The sequence below is a fragment of the Kogia breviceps genome, chromosome 11, assembly GCF_026419965.1.
Source record: "Kogia breviceps isolate mKogBre1 chromosome 11, mKogBre1 haplotype 1, whole genome shotgun sequence".
Classification (NCBI taxonomy): Eukaryota; Metazoa; Chordata; class Mammalia; order Artiodactyla; family Physeteridae; genus Kogia; species Kogia breviceps.
The window spans coordinates 64,850,825-64,868,647 of record NC_081320.1 but is presented as its reverse complement, the minus strand read 5'-3'; the positions used below and the strand labels follow the sequence as shown (position 1 = coordinate 64,868,647).

Below are 17,823 nucleotides of genomic sequence, written 5' to 3'. Positions count from 1 at the left end.
GCTGTGTGCTACAGTCAAGGCCTCGGGCCTCCTTCCTGCTTCTCGTTGGAACCAGAAGACAGGCTGCCTGGGCCCAGGTCTTCCACCTTTTCTGGGAGCTTTCTCTGCGGAGTCTGTTATCCGCCCCCAGCCCCAGGACCTAATCTGAACTCGTGTAACCTCAGCTCTCGGCCTGTGCTGGGAACAGCTCTTGGCAAAGCCCCCAGCCCGGCTCTGCTTGCCCTTCTGTGCTCCCTCCCACCTGTGTGGGGCAGCCGAGCCCGGGCTGCCATGAGACTAGACGAAGGCTGAGTGGGCTGCGAGGCACCTCCGATGCTCCGCGCTTCTGAGGGTGCCTCCAGTGGGTGTGTACCTGTGCAGCGAGGGTTTGAAATGCGCGTCTGTGTGGGTGGGCCCGCAATTGGAGAAACTGCCCTATTTTCTACTGATCTGGGGGAAGAAGGCAAACTGGTTGTGGGGCGGATCTTCCCCAGCTGTTGGTTGAAAGGCGTGTGCGTCCCTGATTCCTCTCCATGCGACACAAAGTCCCGAGTTGGGAGGGAGGCCAGGAGCTGCCCCTTCCAACCAAGGGACTGGGGTGAGGCCCTCCCTCTCTCAGCCTGGTGTGTCAGCCTGGGGCGCGGGAGAGTCTCCCTCCCAGACTCCTGGGGATTAAATGAGAGGAGCTGCTTGCTTGGCCCACGGTCAGCTCTCAGTAGGTGCTGGCACTGCACTGCCCTCCGCGGGCGCTCCCTGGGCCTCCTTCCTCCCATCCTTCCTTGGTAGCATCACTTGGCTGTCCTCTTCCTGACCACGCAGGCGGATTAGCTCTTTAGTCAGCCGCCCTCCCTGGAAAAGCGACCTCATCTGCCTCCCGCCCCCTGTTCCCAGATACGTGACGAATAGGTGAAGTGACGGGACAGAAGAGTCACCCAAGCAAACGCTTAGCTGCAGGGGACCCCACTCATGCCCCCACTGCCAGGCCCTGAAGTCAGACAGCCCAGTGCAAACCCTGGCTCCATCGCTTACTCTCCCTGTGGCCTTAACGCGAGTTCCTTACCCTCTCTGTGCCCCTTTCCTCCTCCCTGAAGTGGGTAATAGAAGTGCGTTGTTCACATAGGGTTTTGTGACTGTTGGTGGAGTCGGTCTGCGTGCAGCACAGAGCATGAACTTGACACAGAGCGAGCACTCAGAAACCGTGGCCTGGTGCTACCGCCGCACCCCAGAGCAAGCCAGTCCCATGCTGTGTCTCGGTGGGGTGGTTTCCATCACCCAAGACCAGTTCCTAAAGTCCGGGGGGCTGACGGTCGGATGCGGGAGAGGGCCGCTGCCTCTGACTTTTCCCACCGCCTCACCTGCCCTTCTGGTTTCACAGCCGAGCTGTTCATGGAACAGCAGCACCTCAAGGAAGCAGGCTTCTGCATCCAGGAGGCAGTGGGCCTCTTCCCCACGTCACACTCGGTACTCTACATGCGGGGCCGGCTGGCCGAGATGAAGGGCAGCTTGGAGGAGGCCAAGCAGCTGTACAAGGAGGCGCTCACAGTGAACCCCGACGGCGTGCGCATCATGCATAGCCTGGTGAGTCAGCCCCGTACCCGCTCCGAAGGCCTCAGGGCCCCCTCCTTACCCCGCAGCCTACAGTGCCCTGCTGCCACTGTTCCCTGCTGTCCAGGGGGAAGTGGCTTCCTTCCTGTTCTGTTGGGAGAACAGAGACCATTCTCTGTTCTTGTAGAGACAGGCCATCCCCCTTCAATGAGAGCCTGCCTAAGGGGATGTGGAGGATTGGTTGATTCTTTGTGACTCCCTTTTGCTGCGTTTCTGTAAGGCGATCTAGCCCGCCCCAAAGGTTTTCACTGTTACTCATCAGGTCCCTGCCCTGGAGACTCTAGGCAGATACCAAAATGCTTTTTTTCGGGGGGCCCCCAGGCCCTCCCTGATCACGGGGCTGCCTTGCCCATTTGAGAGGAGCTCCGTGCCTCCTTGTGGGATTCAGGCGATGTTTTGGGGGTGCGCTGTCATGTCAGGCCTGACTCAAGCACACATTGAGAATGGCCTCAGGCTGCTAAGAGGGGCCGGCAGCCGCTAATCCTAGGACATGGAGCCCAGGACTTGGGTGCCCAGGGCTCAGTGACTCTCCTGTGGGATGGTTCAGAGGCTGGGAGCAGGATGCCGGTGCTTTTGTCCTGGCCTTGCCGTTCTCTTCCTGCGTGATCATGGGCAAGTCAGCCCCTTCTTGGAACCTCAGTTTTACTTACCTGTGCAATGGGGCTTCTCTGGTCCAGGGAACATCTAACAGGTGGTATATAGCATACCGTAGGGAAGACTGTTTTTCCTTGCCTTCCTTATCTGCTTTCAGAGAGCAGGTATCAGGATAAATGTAGTGATTGAACGTGTACAGGCCTGCGTATGCACCGTGATTTCTGAAGTATAATTTAGGAGCCTACAGCAACAGTCTTTCCCAGTCTCAGGGTCTGGGTTCCACCTCAGATGTCTCACTTTGAGAGCTCTCTGAGGAGAATGGCTGTGAGGGTATCACTGATGTCTGCCCCATGGAGAACACAGAAGCATCAGGAGCATGGCTCCAGGTGGCTGAAGGATTATCATTGACAAAGGGGGTCTGATTTGTTCGTGAGTAGAAGCTACGAGGAGTCGGATGTCAGCTCAGTGTCAGGAAAAGCGATTTAACTCTTGGCATAGTCCAGGCACAGACTCGTGAATAAACTGGTGAGGATGTTGCCCAGAGAATGTAAATATCACACGTGGGAGGAGCTGGACCAGGTCATCTTTACAAGGTCCTTGCTAACCCTGAGAGTCCTTGAAAACAGACTAGAACAGAGATTCCCATCTCAGCCTGATCTCTTAAAGGATTTCTAGCTCAGGCCCATGTAGCAACATCTTGGCCTGGTCCAGGTTCCCTCCACGTGGCGCCATGTTGCCTTCCTGTCGGCTCAGCAAATGTTTGTTTTTTGCAAGGCACATCCTCCTTCCTCCCACAATTCAGACATTAGCTCCTCTGATAAATGCCTCCCCGGAGGTCACATCCAGAAACTTGATTTGGGATCTGGGAGGGGGGATGTGGGCTCTGTCGTTAGGCCTGCAGCCAGGCAGATGGCTGCCTTTCCCTGTGCTCGTGGATATGAGCCTGCCGTCTCGGTCTCGAAAACCCGACCAAATCCAATAACGAGTACAATTTTGAAGCAACATGTACCATTTTTCATTTATGCTTATTATTGTTGGTAGCTGTTTTCCTGAAACTGAAGCAGTTTGCAAGGGTGGGTTTCCATGGTAACTGAATAAGTTGTCCGGAGTGGCTCCCTACAGATGTTTCTGAAAAGGTCCCTTTTCTCTTCCTGGGGTGCCTTGCTGATTTGATATAATCGGAGAAAGGACTGCCCACTGTTAAGTTACAAGCAACCAGAGGGGCAGTTGGCTCCAGCGTGGGCAGCCCATCCCCTTTCCACACTCTGTGTTCCTGCCAGCATCCCACACATATGCATAAAGAATAGCAAATTTCAAGCCTGGGGAAGATTTACTAAGCACTGTTTTCCCAAAGACCTGCGAACACTTTGGCTTGTTGGACTGCAGTGTTCCCTGAGCTAAGTGTCTTCCCTGTACGGTCCTCAGACTCAGGACATCTGGAGTCTAATCCCGGCTCTGGCCCTAATTCACTTGGGTGATTTAGGAAAAGACACACTTAACTTCCATGCTCCTGATGTCTCCTTTTATAAATGAATAATGACCTTAGTCATTACTAGACCAGTGTTGTTCTAATCAAATGAGGTGACGCATGTGAGACTGCTTCTGAAAGTCTGCAGTGCAATATCAGAAAAGACAGAACACAACACATGCCACACTCTCCAGTCCCTCGCCCATGACAGACGTCGCTTATCGGTCACAGCGTTTTTTCCCACTGAGCACAGATGGGATCTTGGGATCTTTTTCACCATGGTTCTGCATGATGGGAGTCACTCCCCATCGGTCTAAGTCAGCTTGGCACTTATGTAAGGGATTCACAAATCCCTCAGATTTGATGTGAATCCCTTAGATTCACAAACTAAAAATAGTAGCGAATAAGAGAGACACAGCAGTTGTCTCAGCGAGAGGCTGGCGCATCCTTGGAGAATTATCCAGAAAGAGGAATATGGAGGGGAACTGGTACACACACACCATCACCCCCATTGGAGTCATTGCCAAGGCAGGTTCCCAGGGAAGACATCCTCTGCTGGGTACAAGGGGAAGGAGACACAGTCCTCCCCTGAGAGCATGGCCACCCATAGCCTGGTCTGGAAGAGCTCTGGGTTCCTCAGTGAGCCCTCTGATATAGTGGCTGAGTCCCACGCTCCGAGTTCCGGCGAGAGGAGGGCAGAGATGCACTCAGTGAGCTGTGTGGTTGCCCGGTTCTGCCCTGCAATTCTTGGGCAGGATGGTCCAACACTAGGAGGCCGGCCTTGTCGCCTCTCTCGGGCTTGGTACATAGGGCACGAGATTTGGAGACAAGCTGGAGAAAGCCTCTGGGAGGGAAGGGCTGTTGTTTTCAGGAGCCGGGGTTCAGGCTTCCAAGAACATGAACTTTGGCCCAGAAGCATATTCTCTGCTCTTCCTGTCCTCCGGCCCTGGATGTGATGGGGACGTTTCCATGGTTCCAGCTCCACCCTGGGCTCAGATCAGACTTTTCCACCCAGATCAGGCAGGAAGGAGACACCTCTCTGGCAGTGCTGTGCCAGCAAAGAGTTCCCGCTGCGCGCACAGCAGCGTCCCTGAGGAGTCTGTGCCGTCAAGCCCCGATCCCACAGGCTGCCACCTCCACCAGGCTCAGGGATGGCCAGGTGGCTTTGGGAGACCGCCAGGTGCGCAAAGAGAAAGACATGCTCTCTGCCAATGGAAATTCCCAGTGAAATCCCAGGAGCAGGTCCTGACAGTCTCTGCCAGCTCTGTCTCAGCCTCCCCTCCAGGTAGCCGGAAACCCCACTCACTCAGCCTGGCTGCTCAGAACTTAATTGACTGGCAGAGAATCTAGTTAAGAAGGGAAAACCTGGGCTTCCCTGGTGGCGCAGTGGTTGAGAGTCCGCCTGCCGATGCAGGGGACACGGGTTCGTGCCCCGGTCTGGGAGGATCCCGCGTGCCGCAGAGCGGCTGGGCCCGTGAGCCACGGCCGCAGGGCCTGCGCGTCCGGAGCCTGTGCTCCGCAATGCGAGAGGCCACAATAGTGAGAGATCCGCGTACCGCAAAAAAAAAAAAAAAAAAAAAAAAAAGGGAAAACCTGAACTTTACCTGCCTGTCCCTGAGGAAACCTGAGAATGGAAGCAGCGTCCTTCCCAAGATCAGCAGAGGAGTTGTCCCTCGGGTGATACTGTTTTTCAGAGAAGGCTCCATGGGCTTGGCCGAGAGGAGAACCTCCAAGGGAGCAGGGATGCTTAGGGAAGGCAAGGAGCCCAGGAGTGACTGATGGAGTCAGCAAGTCCCTGAGAACCCTCCCAAGAGGGGGCTCCTTTGAGGTCACCTGACCTTGATGGCAGGAGGGTCCCTAGCCCTGGCCACAGACTGCCTCACTCTCCCTGCCCTCCACTTGGCTGAGCCGGGACTGTGGATGCTTTGGTGCAGCCTGTCTCACTGCAAGTGATAGCTTGAAAGCCTCAGCCAGGAGTGGGCAGGTGTGTCTGCGTCCCTGCCATCTGTGTTTGTGGTGGTTGGCGTCCCGCCCTCCTCTCCCAGGGACAGATCCTGGGAGGTAGTGGTTTCCTGGCCCCTCTCTGGGCAGGCTTCCCTGCTCGTCACTGGCCTCTGCCCCTGGTCATGCTTTCTTCTTGGGACAGAGCTTTAGCTCCTGCTGCCCCCTCTCCCCAGAACCCTTTCCAGCTCGGACACCCCAGCAGTAGGGGGAGACAGCCCTGCGTAAGCTTTGGCTCCTGTCGTGTAATTCCCAGAGATGTGATTTCTGAAGCAGTCCTGGCTGTGTGACCCGGCCTATCCTCTCTCCAGATGCCCCTGGAAAGACAGGAAGACAGTGTTTCTGTCATCTGTTACCCCATTCTGATGAGAGCCGGTGATGAATTATTCCCCTGCATTTGTTCCCTCTGGCTCCCAGCATGGTTAAGTGGACTTGGGGCACGGCCATGGCGTGCGGCCAGCCCCAGTTGGCCCCAGAGCTTCTTGCCTCCCTCTCTCCAGGCTGGGGTGTGCCACTTAACGACTTAAGTCCTCAGAAGCTCCCTCCCACCATCCCTCTCCCTCCCCAAGGCGGGGCCTGAGTCAGCAAGGACCAGGGCTCTGTCCCACCCAAACCTGAGGTTCTGGGTTGGGCCTTTTGCAGGTGATCCAGGAATCTAACCTGGAAGCCTCTGCTCTCTAAGGTCAAAGAGGTGAACTCTGGCTGCACAGAGCTCCACCCACCCTCCCCTGACTGGTCCTATCCCTAATCCTGGAGGGTAGGACCAGACAGGAGAGGTCTGAGACACGCAATCAGCCCTGCCAGCCTTCAAGTTATGGGGGCACTTGGAGATTACTTCCCCTCGCTGGTTCAGTTTCTCTTCTGTCAAACGGGGATAATAATTCAGGCCCTTGTGACCTGAAGGGGTAGTTTTAGGGGACGAGCCGAGAGCTGTGAGAAGATAAGTCAACACTGGGTATTTTGCTACCATTCACGTGGAAGACCAGGTCGCCTGAGCTTGAGCCCCACCTTTGACTGGGCCGCTTGACCTCACTGCCATGGGACAAGGGTCATTGGCCCAAATTTCCTTGTGCTGTTGGGTGGCCCGTGGTGCCAGCAGAGCTGCCTTTGGGGTTGCCTCTGGGGCTGCTCGGCTGGGGTGGTTTTTTTGTTTGTTTGTTTGTATTTTTTTTGTGGTACGCGGGCCCCTCACTGCTGCGGCCTCTCCCGTTGCGGAGCACAGGCTCCGGACGTGCAGGCTCAGCAGCCATGGCTCACGGGCCCAGCCGCTCCGCGGCATGTGGGATCTTCCCGGACCAGGGCACGAACCTCGTCCCCTGCATCGGCAGGCGGACTCTCAACCACTGCGCCACCAGGGAAGCCCGGCTGGGATGGTTTTTAAGCCCCCAGTATCACATCTGGAGGTTGGAGCACAGCATTCGAGTATGACTGAGCTGGACTTGAGTTCCACTTTGCCTATACTCACCATTTAACCTTGGCCAAGTTCTTCAACCTCCCAGAACCTCAGTGTCCTCCTCTGTAAAATGGGACTCGTGATGCCAAGCACCTAGGGCTCTTGTTAGGATTAGGTTAAAGAATTCTGTAAGTTAATGGCCCAGTAGACAGGGTTACTTTTACCTTTTTCTTTTTTGATTTTTTAATTTATTTTTTATATTGGAGTATGTTTGATTTACAATGTTCTGTTAGTTTCAGGTGTACAGCAAAGTGATTCAGTTATACATATATCCACTCTTTTTCAGATTCTTTTCCCATTTAGGTTATTACAGCGTATTGAGTAGATTTCCCTGTGATTTTTTAAGTCTCTGTTTTGTAAAATTCATCTGTATCATTTTTTAAGATTGCACATATAAGTGGTATCATATGACGTTTGTCTTTCTCTGCCTGACTGTATGATCATCTCCAGGTCCATCCATGTTGCTGCAAATGGCATTATTTCATTCTTTCTTATGGCTGAGTAAATAGCCCATTGTATATGTGTACCACATCTTCTTTATCCATTCCTCTGTTGATGGACATTTAGGTTGCTTACATGTCTTGGCTGTTGTAAATAGTGCTGCCGTGAACATTGGGGAGCATGTATCTTTTCAAATTATGGTTTTCTCTAGATATATGCCCAGGAGTGGGATTGCTGGATCATATGGTAGTTTCTATTTATAGTTTTTTAAGGAACCTCCATACTGTTCTCCATAGTGGCTGCACCAATTTACATTCCCACCAACAGTGCAGGAGGGTTCCCTTTTCTCCACACCCTCTCCAGCATTTATTATTTGTAGATTTTTTTTGATGATGGCCATTCTGACCGGTGTGAGGTGATACCTCATTGTAGTTTTGAATTGCATTCCTCTAATAATCAGCGATGTTGAGCATCTTTTCATGTGCTTTTTGGCCATCTGTGTGTCTTCTTTGGACAAATGTCTTTTTAGATCTTTTGCCCATTTCTTGATTGGGTGGTTTTTTTGCTGTTGAGCTGCACGAGCTATTGGTATATTTTGGAGATTAATCCCTGTCGGTCGCATCATTTGCAAATGTTTTCTCCCATTCTGTGAGTTGTCTTTTCATTTTGCTCATGGTCTCCTTTGCTGTGCGAAAGCTTTTGCTTTTACCTTTTTCATTTCAAAGTGTGGCTCCCAGGCCAGGTTCAGACGCTCTTGGTTTGCAGAGGGAAGGGGATGCCCAGACACTCCTTGTAGCCAAGGCTCTCCGTCCTCCGAGTCCACCAAGCGACTCTGACCAAGGCACAGAGGTCTGGGACATCAGCCCCAGCTGCCCTGCGGATGGGACAAGACTGTGCACAGTGCGAGGCCAGGCTGACCCTGGCTGAGAGCAAAAGCAGCCGGCCCAGTGAGCTAGAGTCTGCATTGAGGGACAAGGGGGATTTGAGACCCCCTCTTGCCATCGCATATGTCAGGTGAGACTGTGCAGCTAAAGGGGCCTGCTGGGCCCTGAGGCTTCTGGAGAGGAAGAGCAGGGAAGGCCTGGCTCGGGGAGGCCCTACCCTCGGGCCCATAGTCTTGTCAGGCTGGTTCAGCCGCTGCTTCCTGACTTGAAGGAGGAAAAAGTGTCCTGAGCAGCTGAGAAGTGAAACTCAGCACCTGGCCTTCTGGAGGTTCCCTGACGCTGGATGAGGCTGGCAGTACATAGAACAGCAAGGTCTCTGGTTCCAGGGTCCCATGCCTCCAGATGCAGGACAGCCCGCCTGCTCTAGGCTTCTTCTTCCTTGTTGGCTTCCTGAGCCGTAGCAGAGGGCTGAGAGGGTCCAGGCAGCCTGAGGCAATGGGAGAACCTGGAAGTCTTGCGTGCGCGTGCGTGCGTGGAACGTCTTCTTGGCCATGTGACCTCTTAGTGCAGTGGTTTTATCGTGAGCTCTCTTTCCTGGTCCCTCCGCAGTGCTGCCTGTGGTCTGCATTCCCTGATGGGGCAGTGGAGAAGGGAGGAGGGGTGGGAGGTGCCAGGGCGTGTCCCCTCAGCCTGGGCCTCCTGTGTCCAGTGGCTGCCCCTAGCCCACCTCATGCCCATGCTGGCACAGCCCCAGCACTCCCCCTGAGTCCACACCCCGGGCTTGTGGAGGCGGGTCCCCCTGCCTCTGACCCAGGACTTTAGGCAAACCTTAGGCCGATGTGTGGACTCCTGAAGTCCACACCAACCCTGATTAGGAAGTGGACAGGAAGCTTTCTGGCAGTGTCACGGGCTCAGCTCAGGGCCATGGTTAAGCACTGTTGGCTTAATTTAACCCCAGAATCAGTGTTCGGAAAGACATGTCTGGAGGATGTGGTAGGGTTCAGGCCTTTCCCCTTGTGCAGAAGGCCAGCACACCCCACAAATAGGCCATCAGCACCCCCTTCGGCTCTGGCTCCTGCTTAGAGAGGAGCATCTGCCATGGGGTCCCCTTCTCGCTGCCCATCACAGGGTGTTCACTTCTAGAATCCAAAGTCCAGAGGCCTCACTGCAGCCTCCTGACCTGGCCCCGTGGGCCTGGCCGTGCTCCAGGGTGGCAGAGCCCCCAGCCAGCCCAGAGCCTGGCCTAGAAGTGGGACTGGCAAGACCCCCCCTCCCCCGCAGGCTGTGCCCACCCTCTGACCAAGCCGGGGCTTGTCCTTGAGCCTGGCTGTGGCCCTCTGAAGACAGACACCCCCCAAGCCGAGGAGCCCGCTGGTGTTCACGACATCTCACCTGTGGAACCCCCAGGAGGAGGAAGGGACAGGCGTGAGTTCTGGCATGTGAAGAGCACCTCCATCTCTGTTGCCCCAGAAGCCCCCTAGCTAGGCTGGGCTCTGAGTGAGTCTTGGGGCTCTCTCAGCCGAGGCCTCTTCCTGTGAGAGAGAGCCAAGGGGAGCTCTGGGTGGGAGCTCATCAGCCAGGCCTCGGGTGGGTCTAGAAGGAATCATACCCTTCCCCCCAACAAGGAGGTAGGACCAGCCTGTGGGCCTGGAGCTGCCCCAGCTCCAGGCAGGATGTGGTGATGGGTGGGCTAGGTTCTCAGCAGGGACAGAGTCCTCATTCCCAGTGTGGTTGGACAGGTAGGGGCTGACACACCTGGGAGGATCCGGGAGTGCATGGAGAGAGCTGTGAGCTCGGCTGGAATGTGGGCCTCCCTGAAGGGTGTGTCAGCCCCCCCCTCCCCTCCCCTCCCCGCCCCTAGGGTTGGTGAAGGGAGGGAGCCCTGGAGCAGCCTCAGAGGTTGTCCCACCATGGGCTCCTTCCTGCAGCCCCATGGTCCCCAAGCAGGGGGCTCCAGGGACCCGGAGGCTCCAGCAGCCTCCAGCTGATTTCCCGGCTTCCCAGCTGGAAAGGCTGTTATAGAATCCCAGGAATGTGCCTTGAGCTCAGAAAGAAAATTCCCAAAATAACTTCTATAAATACTTGAGGGTAGGGGTGGGGAGGGAGCCCTCAGCCTGGCCTGCAGATGGCCTAGCACTCAGGGCTGCTTCCCAGGGCTGCCCTCCCCCCAAAGAAGAAAAAGGCTCACCAGCCGGGACCTTCCTGTCGCCCCTCCCCTCTGGGGGACAGCGTCCGGCACTGAATTAACCGGTTGAGATGGTGTGCGGTGGTAATTCTCCAAAAGGCAGGCAGGAGCCCCGCTCCCCTCCATCCCCATCCCAGGCTGCGGCTCCTGACCCCAACCTGTACTGCCCCAGAGAACCTGGGTTCCCAACAGGGAGAGTCCCTTCAGAGCCTCCATACAAACCGGAGACCAGACCCTAGCCAGGGAGGCAGCCCTCAGGCTGCCCGCCTTTGTGGCCCTAAGCAGGTCACTAAGTAAGCATAAAGGCCTCTGGTGTGCCTGGCTTTGCATCCAGGACCACCACCATCCCCCCGAACTCTTTTGAGCTGCTGTCCTGTGGGGAATCACGGAGCAGGCAGGAGCTGGGGACCCTGTCTCAGCCTAAGGGGGTCGGGTCAGGGATGGCATTGGAGAGCTAGTGAGGAGCATACCCTCCAGGCAGAGGCGTGGCAGCAGGTGCTGCCCTTAGGCAAGAAAGGCAGGGTCCCCGGTGGCCCGATGCTCCCTCCTTTCTGAGATCCAGGAAGGGAGAGAAGGAAGAGGGAACGGGTGACCTCGGAAATTTCTGGGGACTTCCTCCACCGCCCTGCCCCTCCCTGAGCTCCGGTTATAGGCGCCATGCTCCACCACTATCAGTGACTCGCACTTCTTTCTAATCCCTGTGTGGGCAGCGCGGCGATGGCATCTCCCAGGGCAAGCGTCAGAAGCTGAGAGTCACTTAGCAGGTCTGGTCTCCTCTCTCGGCACAGGGAGGGAAGGTCAGCCGGGATATTTGGATGGAATTGAGACACCAGTTCTGTGTTCCCACCATCTCCCTGGAGACCTGTTCTCGGGGCAGCTGGCAGGGGCGGGGGGGTTGCTGTGGGAGAGCAGGTGAGAGCTCACATCCTCCTGGGGCAGGGCCCCCGCCCAGTTGTCAGGCAGCAAACAGCTCCCGAGTTGCTACCAAACATGAACCCAACGGGCTGGTGTCTCGGGCAGGTGGCAGCAGATCCTGTTACAGACCCTGGGCCTCCAGACCCCAGCCTGACCCCGGTGTCTCCTTTCAGGCTCTCAGGTCAGCACCCCAGGGTGGGGGGGACGTGATCCAACCCCACGCCAGCCCACAGTCTTCCCTCACAGGGAGCCTTGCCCTCCAGAGAAATCCGCTCTTCTGTGCCCTCCCTGCCCCTCCACCCAGGACCCTCTGTTCATCCTGGGGACACTTCCATTTGCTGTCAGCCCTCCATGCACCCTGCTATATAATTTCAAATTCATCCTTGCAGAAAGAATCCTCACAAGATCCTATGAGGTAGGACTGTTCTATCCCCTGGTTTACAGATGAGGGAACAGCAGCTCAGAGAAAATGGGCCACTTCCCCAGGGTCATGGCACTTGTCAGTGGCACAGCTGGGATTCCAACCCGGCCAGGTCTTCCGGCTGTGCAGCCCCGGGCTTTTTCCCTCTACATAGAACATACAGAGGAGCCTGCCACAAACTTCCTAAACCACGAGTAAAACCAACACACCCACACACCAGTAAAACCAACACCCACCCACCCACTCACTCACCCACCCTGTTCAGCCTGCAGACACATCTGGCCCCTTCCCAAACACCTACACACTTCTTGAGATCAGGGGTTTTCAAACTTGTTTTTAGCTATAAAGCCCTCTTTTTCACACAAAAATCTCACATGGAAGCTCAATATAGAAAACTTGGTGTGTAAAAGCCACCGTGGCCCCGCCCCCACCCTGGGTGGCCCCGCTGGCCTTCCCCCATCTGTCCTCTGTTGCTCCCCCATGGGCAGCACTCACAGGGCTCAAACCTTCCATTTTTGGTGCTTAATTGTGGTGTCTGGTGGCCTGTCGTCTCGCCTTCCTGCCCTCCTCCTTGTGGGCCCTGTTCCATCATGAGCTGCTCAGGGTCCAGCTCCCAGGCCATGTGGACAGAGCAGCTTGGCCTGGAGCCCTGCTGGCCAGACTGGACACTGCCCACTGGTCCTGGACAGCCCTGAGTCAGCACTGCACCCATCTGGCCAGATCCAGGAGCCCTGCCTGAGGCTCTACCCTGCCCCTGGTTCCCCTGTCCTCCCCCAAGCCCTGTGGTCCCCTGGGGACAGCTTCGCCCTCGGTTGAAGAGCTCCCTTTCCCTTCCCTCCCCCTGGCCACCAGACCGCCAGCCAGTGCCTTCAGAGAGGGAGGCTTTTCCTAGGGCTTCCTGAGCACCATCTTTCACTCTTGCCTAATTGGTCGTATTCCAAGCCCTCGGAAGACTTTATGAAATCAGCCATGTGCATCTTCCCCAGTGGGTCTCCATAGCAACGGAGGGCCTAACTCTGGGGAGTGCGGTGAGGAGGAGAATGTTCCAGCTAAAAATGTACATGGCCGTCAGTGGGCGGGCACCCGAGAGGGGGCTCCAGGCGCACAGAAGGCAGCTCCACACCCCCATTCCCTGTCCAGGAAGTCGCTGTTGTTTGGGCTTTACCTCATGTCTGAATGAGAGGATGGCCCCCCTGTGCTGCTATCCTATGGCACCTTTGAGGGCTGGGACACAGATTGGTGGGATGGTGGAAAGCAGTCTTTCTGGGACTGGAGGTCGAAGGAGGACCCTGGCCCTTCCCCCTGCTCAGCACCCTGTCCACCCCACCTCCCCACACCCCTCCCAGTGTGGGTGGACATAGAGGGGGACAAGGTGCCAGTTTCACTTCCCAACTCTGTGACAGTTCCTGTCACTTCCTCTATCTCTCCAAACAACAGGGCCCAGCTTCCCGGGTGGCCCTGATCCCCCTCCCAGAGGTCCTCCTTTCACCCAGCATCTGTCCCTGCTTCCCCGGCCATCTGACTCTCCTCCTGCGACCCTCCCCTGCCTGGCCAGGCTGGGATGGGCTTTAGGTCCCGGGAAGACCGGCTACTGATGCGGGCACAGGAACCGTCCATTCACCCACAGGCTTGAGGTCGTCCCCAGGCCTGTAGCACACACTCCTTGGTCTCACAGGTCCCTGGGGAGAAGGGCAGCGCCACAGTGCAGCACGGGGCCTTGGGGTAACAGATCCCTTGACTGAGAGCTCACGCACGTCAGGCACTGTTCAACTGCTTTGCCTATACTGTCGTGTAAACTTCACAACGACCCTAGAGGTGGGCACAGTGGTCTTTCCCATTTACAGATGAGGAAACTGAGGGCCAGAGAGGGGTGACTTGCCCGGAATCCCTCAGCTGTAATGGGGAGACCTGAAGCCAGGTCTGCTGCTCCTTAAAGCCCATCCCCTGGGGCAAGGAGGATCAGAGCTGCCACAGTGGGTGACCCGGGAGGCCGGGCTGGAAGCAAGGCTGGGACGGACCCAGGGAGGGTTTGCATGGGTCAAGGGCACGGTCACTTGACAGTACCCGAGCCTGAGATGCAGGGCCCTCTCGGGCTCGTGGCCGCGCCGCTTCCAATCCTTACCCCGATGGCCAGGATGCCCCTGCCCCGGGACAGCCTCACTCACCCTGCCCTGTGCTTGCTCCCCAGGGTGTGATGCTGAGTCAGCTGGGCCATAAGAGCCTGGCCCAGAAGGTGCTACGGGACGCCGTGGAGAGGCAGAGCACCTGCCACGAGGCATGGCAGGGCCTGGGCGAGGTGCTGCAGGCCCAGGGCCAGAGCGAGGCCGCCGTCGACTGCTTTCTCACCGCCCTCGAACTGGAGGCCAGCAGCCCAGTGCTGCCCTTCTCCATCATCCCCAGAGAGCTCTGACACGGCCAGCCGGCCGCAGCTTCTGGGAGGGAGGGAGCTGCCCAGTGGGCAGGCGGGCAGCAGGGAGCATGGGTCAGGGGAGGTTCGGGGCCTCAGGGAGATACACCTCTAGGGAACATGTCTGCAGGCTGCAGCCCTAGTTCTCCTCACCTCCCCACCACCCCACCCCTGCTTTCCCTCCAGGGCCAGCTGGGACTGGGAGCTGCTCATCTGGAGCAGGGTGGACCAGATCTGCATCAAAAACAAATCCCTTGTTCCTTGGAACTCGGACTCCATGGAGTTTATGAGCAAGGAAGTAGCTGGGAGGCCACATCAACACGGGGGACACTCCCCGGTGTATCTGTGCATCATCTAAATGCGCAGTAAGGGTCTGTGAGGCTTGGGTACCTCCCCACACCTGTCTAAAAAGCACCTGTACTGTACCTTCCCCCCTCCTTCAATATCTCTGACCCTGGATTTCCCAGCTTTGCACAAGCTTTAGTCTCGAACCTCAGCTGTCTGCTCCCCACGCCAAAGATGAGCTGCCCTTTGGCCGAGCCGAGAGGGTCCTCCTGGGTTCCTTCCTCGGCCCCTCGGGAGGCAGTCTGCTTGAACCCTAAGTGACTTAGAGTCATGGTGACTGGACTTGTTCCCCAAGAGCGCTAGTGGGGGAGCCTCACAGCTGTACTTCACCACCTACCCTCACCATGCCTCGGTGCCTGGGGGAGCCCCATGGCCCTGGCCTCACACCCCACTCTCAGGTCGTGCCCAGGGCGGTCATGGCTTGAAGAATCTGCTGGCAATCGGGAAGAGGATGGACCTCTGGGTCCTCTCCCAGGTTTACGTGAGTGGACAGTGCCTGGCCCTGCCCCTCTTTGCTTGGGCCCCACCTATAATCTTCCCCTCTGTTGTCAAGTGCCTTTGGGGGCTCGGGTGTCTGGCCAAGGCCACTGAGTTCTGGCCCTAACGAAACTTGCATTTCTGCCCACCTCCACCTCTCTAGAAACAGGCCTCAGCCACCTCCTCAGGCCCTGGGCTGTAGCCCCTAGGATACAAACATGGCCGCTGGACCCAGCCCTTCCTCGCATCAACACCTCATTCCTTCAAGCCTTACTTTTCTGGGCAATGGGTACAGTGTAGATCCCTCTAGGGGTTATAATGGGGAGATTGGCAATCTCTAGGACTGCCCTTAACACCGCTCACCAGTCGCAGCCCATTTTCACCTCAGGCTCTCTTGGGTGACCCAAGCCCCTCCTGGCCCTTTGGTTCCCCCTGCCTGGGGCCAAACAGGAACTGTAACTAGAGACCCAAGGAAGGGCCGGAGCCTAGCCCCTCCCTGGTTGTGCAGGCCTCTGTGTATGTGACACCCGTCTCTACCGGGGTCCTGGGGGTGCTGGTGGGTGGGTGTCTTCCCTGCCGGCTCCCCTAGCCCTGCTGCGTGATGCTCTTGGAACTCTCCCCAGCAAGGCAGCCCCCACGGGCCTATCAGGGAACTCCTTATCTGCACTTTGGGTTTCAGTTTTAAAGCTCCGTGTGGTACATCTCTCACTTGAAGGTGTGTGGACAGGTCAGGTGAGGGCTGCCCTGGCTCGTCAGAGCCGGGTCTGTTCCTCGGAGGCGAGGCGAGAGGCTGTTGGAGACCCACCCTCCTCCCAGCCCTGGCTCAGCACTGCACACCCCCAGGTGCTACCAGGGAGAGCCTGTGCCTCTAGCCTTCCCATGCCAGGCCAAGGGACACTGTAAGGACACCAGATCCTTCATCCCGCCTGGTTGAAGGATCTCTATATGTGTATGTATGTGTATAAATATATATATGATAGAGATCTATTTTTATTCTGGAATTCTGTTAGAAAAAAAAATAAGAAAAAGCAAATGCTGTTGGTTTACATTGGGATGCCCAAAGCTGTTGGTACTGAGTCCTTGGTAATAGGAAAGGCAAAGGCAACAAATGCATTTTGACTTGAAGCGTTCCTTATAGGAAGCCTCAGCGGGGCCGGGCAAGTTGCTTGACAATTCAAAACAAAGGTCTTGAATAAAGAGGCCCATGAAGGGAAAGCAGGTGTGTGTGTGAAGCAGTGTGTTCATTTATCTACCAGGTGCCCATGGGACAGGCCTTGAGGGAGGAGCCCTGGAGAAGAGGCAGAGGCCTGAGAGGTCATGAAGGCCACGGCAGGGACGCATATGTGGGGAGGGCTGGGGGAGGGTGCTAAAGACTGCGGAGGCGTGGCCAAAGCCTGGAGGCAGGTGGGAGGCCCAGAGGGGTCCAGACAGGGCTGGAGACCCCTGCTGCCTCCAGCGCCTGGCTGGGAGAAGCCAGGGCCAGACGTGCCACCTGAACAGGAGAGACTGCCCCAAGGGCACTGCCAATGGAGCATCGTCAGCACCTGGGGGAAAGCGCCAGGGGAGGGGTGTGGGGTGAGAATCCAGGCCACATCCAGATCAGCCACCTGCTCTGAGAAGTCCATACCGATATTCTCCTAATAGAAGTTATGCCACATTACAAATACACTGTCATAAAATTTGTATCAAAGGATGACATCAGTTTACACAGAAGCCCTGTTTTCTTCGTGCACCCCAAGGGATTATCTGATGGACCCCCAAAGCTGCACCCACACGGGCTGAAGACAGCTGCCCAGAAGGCTTCCCCTCGAACTCGGGGGCTGGCTTAGGCAGAGCTGTCCGCTCAGCACCCTGGCCACCTCCACCCTGATCCTCAGCCCTATTACCGGGGTTACAGTTTTGCTGTTAGTGAGCAAGGGCCCCTTCTTGGAGCTCCTAGGTGCCCAGCTTTGATTTCCCTGTGATACTTTTTAGAAAACGCACTCAGTCTTTAGTGGTTTAACAATTAGTATCAGATTACTTGTCACACACCCTCACCCACCAGCTCACGGCCCCCTGGGGTGAGAATTAAAGGCTGCTTTAGGCTATACATGGTGTCACTTGTCTGCCAGCCTGGGAGAAAGGCCTAGAAAAGCTCATCCTACAAGGAGGAGACTGGAGGGAATCTGGAGGGAGGGAGGGGCAGGGAGGGGTGGCCTTCCTGTCCCTGAGGAGGGCTTTGCTGAGCTGACCTCAGGGTGGTCAGATGTTGGAAAGTCAGGCAGTGGTGGAGACCCAGGCGCTTCCTGACCTCCACCTCCCCATCTGCAGACCCCTCATTCACTCTCGAGCCCTCCCTGGAGCGGGGGGTGGCCAGCCTCGTGTCCAACCCATTGTACCAAAACAAGGGCTGCAGTTTGGGGCTGAGACTCGGTTGCACTGTCACCGCCATGGACCTCCAGCCCACAGCCCTGCAGTATTAATAGCGTTTATCTGCAGGCACAGGTATGAATGGAATTTCAGCCACCACCCCCAGACTCCTACCAAAGTACTCACTGTTGCATTCACACACCCGACTCTGAGCGCTCAGATGTCACTGTGCAAATACTTCTTGGCCTAGTTTTCGGGAAGCATCCAGCTAAACAAATATCCCCCAGCCCGCGCTGCCG

The 17,823-nt window shown here is 56.5% G+C and overlaps 1 protein-coding gene across 2 annotated transcripts in view; it reads left to right on the top strand.

Moving 5' to 3' along the window:
• TTC7A (tetratricopeptide repeat domain 7A) overlaps positions 1-16,395 on the top strand; it is a 123,992-nt gene extending 107,597 nt beyond the window's left edge. For both annotated transcript variants that reach the window (XM_059078299.2, XM_067007645.1), the window contains 2 exons: positions 1,355-1,557; positions 14,135-16,395. In XM_059078299.2, the coding sequence (XP_058934282.1) occupies positions 1,355-1,557; positions 14,135-14,356 (425 nt within the window). In that variant the 3' untranslated portion in view covers positions 14,357-16,395. The remainder of the gene's footprint in view (positions 1-1,354; positions 1,558-14,134) is intronic.
• Positions 16,396-17,823: the final 1,428 nt, after the last annotated feature.